General features: G+C 60.3%; 1 protein-coding gene across 2 annotated transcripts in view; it reads left to right on the top strand.

Annotated features, from left to right (window-relative positions):
* Window positions 1–1,301: 1,301 nt before the first annotated feature.
* The window catches only part of CELF3 (CUGBP Elav-like family member 3), a 17,836-nt gene continuing 13,070 nt past the window's right edge, over window positions 1,302–6,067 (top strand). Inside the window, exons 1-2 of one of the 2 annotated variants that reach the window (XM_011377668.2) lie at window positions 1,302–1,683; window positions 2,883–2,965. In XM_011377668.2, coding sequence (XP_011375970.1) covers window positions 1,539–1,683; window positions 2,883–2,965 — 228 coding nt within the window. In that variant the 5' untranslated portion in view covers window positions 1,302–1,538. The remainder of the gene's footprint in view (window positions 1,684–2,882; window positions 2,966–6,067) is intronic. The other variant, XM_011377669.2, reaches the window with a different exon arrangement.

The following is a 6,067-nucleotide window of genomic DNA, read 5'->3' as shown; positions in this document are numbered from 1 at the left end:
ATTCGAGAAATATGTTAAGCACATACTACGTATGAGCAAGACGCTGCGAACGGTAAAATGCCGAATTAAACGGTGTCCTGGTCTGCAAGGAGCTTACAAGTGAGAGCTCCCGCCCTCGCCACCGCCTCCGCCTCGCTGCCCACGCACTTATACACACAAACCCCCCAGAGGGAGAGAAGGGGGTGTCGGCAAATGCCAGCAAGATACAGTTTTCCTTGAGTCCTTTTCTGGAAAACATACAGTTCTGTCTCTGCGTTCATCTCAGCCCGCTCTCCCCTCGCCCGCCCCCCTTTCCATTTCCTCTCTCTGGGTCCCTTCTGCCCTTCCCCCCAGCTCTGCGACCTGCTTCCCTCCCCAGCCACTTCTCCCTCCGCCCCCACCGCCCATCCGGCCCAACTGTCCGTTTGCCATTTTCTTTCCCCTGGTTTCTATCCTTGGCTCCCCACTCTTGATCTCCCCAGATGCCGGCTGCCCCGTCCTCCGCCCCCTGCTCCCCTCTCCCGGGTCTTCTCTTTCAGCACCGGGGACAGCTCCAGCCCCCGGAACAATGGACCCCACCTTAGGGCTCCTCTATAAATTCTCCATCTTAGCGCCTTGCCCAACTCGTGATTGGGGAGTAAGATGGGGGAAGGGTTATTATCAACAGGCCCAGCTGCTCTTCTGGGGGCGGGAAGGGAGCCGGGGAGGAAGGAGAGAGAAAGAGGGCGTGGCTCCGGTCCGGATTGTGCGTCCCTCTCCAGGGTACGGAATTTGTATTCCACCCCTGAGACTGACATCACTGCTGTCAGGGGAAAGGAGGTGGGAGTGGGGAGGGGGGTGTGGAGGGGGGAGGTTTTTGTTGAGGAGAGCGCGGCCGGAGAGCAGAGCTCCGGGACCCAGGTGACCGGGAAAGCAGGCAGCCCCAGCAGCGGGAGCCGCCAGCAGCAGCCCAGGCCCGGGGACCGGGGTGGGGGTGGGAGGGGGGCTGAGGGGAGGACCTTGAAGGGGGGCGGCAGGGCAAAAGGGATCCCGGAGCCCTGCCGCCATCAGAGACCAAGCATCTGGCATCAGGGATCTTCGGACCCGGCAGAAGGATCAGCCACAGGGGAGGTGTCCCCTCAGGGACGCCAAGGAGCGCTCCACCTGCTCCCCATCAGGACCCCGGCCCCTAACCCCGCAGCCTCCACCCTCACGGCCCTCCTCAGGCCCCTTCCCCCGCCTCCAGCTCACATCTCAGCCCCCAGCTCCCAGCGCCCCCGCTACTACCCTACCCTCCAGGTCTGGGCCACACTGACCCCCTCCTGGGAGGAGACCACTTGTTTGGGCTATGCCCCCTGCTGGCATGACAGTGTCTGCCTAGACCCCGGCTGCCTGGCCCCCAGCTCCCCGGCCTCCTTTGTGTGGAGAGCTGCCCCCCTGCCCAGCACTGTGGTTGGCCCCAGGGAAAGCCAGCCCTGGGCTGGGCCCCGGCCCCCACCACTTGCCTCCTTGCTGGGCAGCTCCCCCTGGCCTTCGGGCCTCTCCCTACTCCCCTCGGCCCCTCCTCCTGGGCCGCCCCAATGAAGGAGCCGGATGCCATCAAGCTGTTTGTGGGGCAGATCCCGAGGCACCTGGAGGAAAAGGACCTGAAGCCCATCTTCGAGCAGTTCGGTCGGATCTTCGAGCTGACTGTCATCAAGGACAAGTACACCGGGCTGCACAAGGGTGAGGGGTCAGGCCAGGCTGCAGAGGCTTCTGGGGGTGGGCTGGGAGGCTGGGAGGGGGCTGGAGGGTGGAGTGGCTGCAAAGGACCAATCTGGAAGGCAGAGTTTCTGGGCTGGGGAGTGTGGATGGAGGAGCTAGACGAGGACTCAGCAGGGCGACCGGGGGACCCGGATGGAGGACTAAGGTGCGCCTCTTTGGGGGAAGGGGTGTCAAGGGGGCTGCAGAGGTGTGGGTCCCAGAGGTGAGGGGGCGATGTCATGGATGAACTTGGGGAAGGATGGGGGAGCAAGAGAGCTGGTTTGGGAGATAAGGAGCTGGGCAGGGGTGTGTGTGAGTGTGTGTGTGTGTATGTGTGTGCGTGTGCGTGTGCGTGCGCGTACGCGCACGTGTGCAAGATTGAGTCCTAGTAGCCTCGGATACTATTGGGATGGAGGTCGGGACACAGGGTCGGGTGCTCGACCTGGAAAGAGTAGACAAGGACCAGGCAGGACAGCTCTAGGACCGAGGAGAGGGACCTGGGAGGCAGGGTATGAAGGACAGAGACTGGTGAAGACTTGGGGCGTGTGGGGGACTCGAAAGTTAGGAGACTGGAGGCCAAGAGAGGATGCGCCTCAGGCCCGTCCGAGTGCCGTGTGGCTAAGCACGGTCAGGCCCAGGGCAGGACCTGGCGAGCTCTGGGCACGGGGGCCAGAAGGGCCACACTGCCCGCGCCCCCAGCCAGGGACGTCGGCTAATGCTCGTCCCTGTCCCTCGCCTCTGCCCCACTCTCGACCTTCCACGTGCCTCCCGGGGAGTTTGAGAGACGAGGAAATAGGGGAAATGGGAGGGGAGGGGTGATGATGAGCAAGATGGAGGCGAAGGAGGAAGGGGGAAGACGGGCTGAGGAGAACACCACCCCCCACGCCCCGGCTGCCACCACACGCCCCTCACCTTCCCCCTCACACAGCCCCACCTCCCACCACCCCAGGGTGCTCCCTCCCTGCTCATGACCCCCATCTCAGCCCCAGGCACGGCAGCCCAGAGACCCATGGGGCAGAGTGTCCGCCCCCTCTCAGACACCTCCCCGCCCTGGCAGGCAGAAGGTGGCAAGAAGGGACAAGCTTCCCAGACCTCAGTCTCCTGGGGGGCGGGGGGAGCCTCTTAGGGAGGGGAGACTGGGACTCGCTCCCACTGGGTGTCTCTGCCCGTGCCCTCCTCAGGATGTGCCTTCCTGACATACTGTGCCCGCGAGTCAGCCCTGAAGGCCCAGAGCGCCCTGCACGAACAGAAGACGCTTCCAGGGGTGAGTACCGGCCTTTCCAGGGCCCGGGGGCTGAGCAGGGCCTGAACAGGGGCAGAGACCCCCCACCTTCTTGAGACACGGAGTGTCTTTTCCACCTCCTCTCATCACCAAGAGGTCCCTGTCTCCTCCTGGCACCCCTCTCTCTTGCTGTAGGTGCATGCACCTCTTCTGGCCTGGAGAGAAGCCATTAGCAGAGAAACTGTGCCCTTTGCAAGGCACAGAGGCAGCCCTTTCCCGTCTTCCCACACTGCCCCTGGGGCAGCACTTAGAGGGGGAGGACCGAACTGCCGGGAGGCAAGGGGAGAAGGCTTTGGACACTGAGTGTGGGGCACAGTGCACAGGTGGCCCCCAGGCTTTCTTTTGTGGCTCTGGGGATGAAGTCTGGCTGGGAGCTGTGGGAGGGGTGCCCACTGCCTGGATGGGCAGTTGGGGCCCACCGGCCTGGCATCTCTCTGCTGGCTCCTGAGCTCAAGCCCGCTCACCTCATGTCTCCCAGGAAGAGCCATAGAAACAGGGCCACGGGGTGTCAGGGTGGAGCGGGGCCCGGGTGGGCCTTGGCTGGGAAAAAGCCTGAGAGGCCAGCAAGGGTGGGGGGCAGCCATCGCTGTGGAAGATCGGGCCTACCCGCCAAGTGCCACCTTGCTCTTTGTCACCCTGCAGATTGCCCCAGCCTGGGCTGGCAGAGGCAGGAATAAAAAAATCTCAGACCCTCTCCCCACCCGCATTTCAGAGCCTGGGGGAGGATGTGCCTTTTGCTGGCTGCTGCTCTCTGTCTGCTTCTGGAGTCTCCAGCGCCGTGAACTCCAGGAAGTACTTCCAGAGAGCTCACTCCCCCATCTCTTCAGCAAACATTTGCTGAGCATCCGGGTGCTGGAGACACACCTGTCCCAGCCACCACTCCCCCGCCTCCGGGAAACAGAGTGAGGCTGATTCTCCATCTCTTCCTGGGAGGGCAAAAGAAAAAAACAGATGAGGGAAGAAGGCGGGGGTCTAGCTAGGAAAATCTGAACTGCTTCGACCGCTCCCAACTCCCAACCCCCCACGGTCCGTGACCCAGCCCCTCGGTGGCCCTCGAGTCATGAGTATCTCTAGGAAAGCAAATCAGCTGCCAGCTCCCTGCTGTCACCCGCCGTCTGATCCTGGCAGGTGGCAAGGCGGACCAGAACAGCCATTGCTCACAGAGTTAAGGTCCGTGCATGTGAGCGAGCAGCCTTGGAACCCCAGGCGCACGCGCGCACGCGCACGGGCATGCGGCACCCTCCAGCCAGGTGTGTGGCTGTGAGCACACGCGCCCCTGGGAAGCCTGGTTCCAGTCAGTCACACCGCAACTTTCTCTTCCCTCTGGGGGCCCCTCACGAATCAAGTTCTCACTCCACTGCTGTTTCTGTCTTCTTCCTGTCGTCTCCCCACCTCCCAGAGCCCCTGCGGAAACCAGAGGGACTAGAAAGGAGAGAGAGAGAGGAAGGGACCCCAGAGCCTGGGGATTCGGCCTGAGCCCCCAGGGCCGTCTGCGCCAGCGGGGGACGGCAGCCATGGTCTGTCCCCCTCGGCTGCCCGCTGGATGTGGGGAGGCACTGCCTCCCCATCCAGAGGAAATGAGGCCCAGGGCAGGAGATGAGGGAGAAGGGCGCCCCGGTTAATGATTGTCTAGCCTTGTCCCCAAGCTCCCAGGTGACACCGAGTTCTCCACTTTGGCACTGGCCCCAGAGCACAGAATGCACAGGGAACTGACAGAGCCTCTAGTAGGAAATAAAGGGTTCTATCTTCTGGGGGGACCCTAAGCTGGAGGTTCTGGGGGGCAGACCAGGGTAGTCCAGGGAGCAGATGTCTGTGACCAAGCTCCGCCTGACCCTTTGTGTCCCCAGGTCTGTTCTCTGCCACCTGCTGTCCTGGCAGCCTTATTTCCTTCCCCTCAGCCAGTCTGGCGTGTGTGTGTGTGTACAGTGTGTGTGTGCATTGTGTGTGTGTGTACAGCACGTGTGTGTGTACGGTGTGTGTATACTGCATGTGTACAGTGCGTACAGCATGTGTGCACAGCGCATGTGTACAGAACGTGTGTAGTATGTGTGTACAGCATGTGTGTACAGTGTGTGTGTGTACAGTGTGTGTATACAGTGTGTGTACAGCATGTGTACAGTGTGTGTACAGCATGTGCGTACAATGTGTGTACAGCATGTGCGTACAGTGTGTGTGTACAGCGCATGTGTGTGCAGCGTGTGTGTACAGCGTGCGTGTGTACAGCATGTGTGTGCAGCGCATGTGTGTATAGTGTGTGTACAGCGTACGTGTGTGTAGTGTGTGTGTATAGCATGTGTGTGTGTGCAGCGCGTGTGTGTGTACAGCGTGTGTGTGTACAGCATGTGTACAGTGTGTACAGTGTGTGTGTATGGTGTGTGTATACAGCGTATGTGTGTACAGCGTGTGTGTACAGCATGCGTGTACAGCGTGTGTGTAGTGTGTGTGCAGCGTGTGTGTGTACAGCATGTGTACAGTGTGTACAGTGTGTGTGTATGGTGTGTGTATACAGCGTATGTGTGTATAGCATGTGTGTGTACAGTGTGTGTGTACAGCATGTGTGCAGCATGTGTACAGTGTGTACAGTGTGTGTGTGCAGCGTGTGTGTGTACAGCGTGTGTGTGTGTACGGTGTGTGTATAGCATGTGTGTACAGTGTGTGTGTACAGTGTGTACAGTGTGTGTGTGCAGTGTGTGTGTACAGCATGTGTACAGTGTGTGTACAGCATGTGTGTGTGTACGGTGTGTGTACAGCATGTGTGTACAGCGTGTGTGTGTACAGCGTGTGTGTACAGCATGTGTGCATGTGTGCAGTGTGTACAGTGTGTGTGCAACATGCGTGCGTACAGTATGTGTGTGTACAGTGCGTGTACAGCATGTGTGTGTATAGTGTGTGTGTGTACGGTGTGTGTATAGTGTGTGTACAGCATGTGTGTGTACAGTGTGTGTGCAGCATGTGTACAGTGTGTGTGTGTACAGCATGTGTGTGTACGGTGTGTGTACAGCATGTGTGCAGCATGTGTGCAGTGTGTACAGTGTGTGTGTACAGCGTGTGTGTACAGCATGTGTGCAGCATGTGTGCAGTGTG

This window comes from Pteropus vampyrus, unplaced genomic scaffold, assembly GCF_000151845.1.
Source record: "Pteropus vampyrus isolate Shadow unplaced genomic scaffold, Pvam_2.0 Scaffold319, whole genome shotgun sequence".
Classification (NCBI taxonomy): domain Eukaryota; kingdom Metazoa; phylum Chordata; class Mammalia; order Chiroptera; family Pteropodidae; genus Pteropus; species Pteropus vampyrus.
The sequence above is the reverse complement of the archived record's forward strand: the minus strand, read 5'-3'. Positions and strand labels throughout refer to the sequence as shown.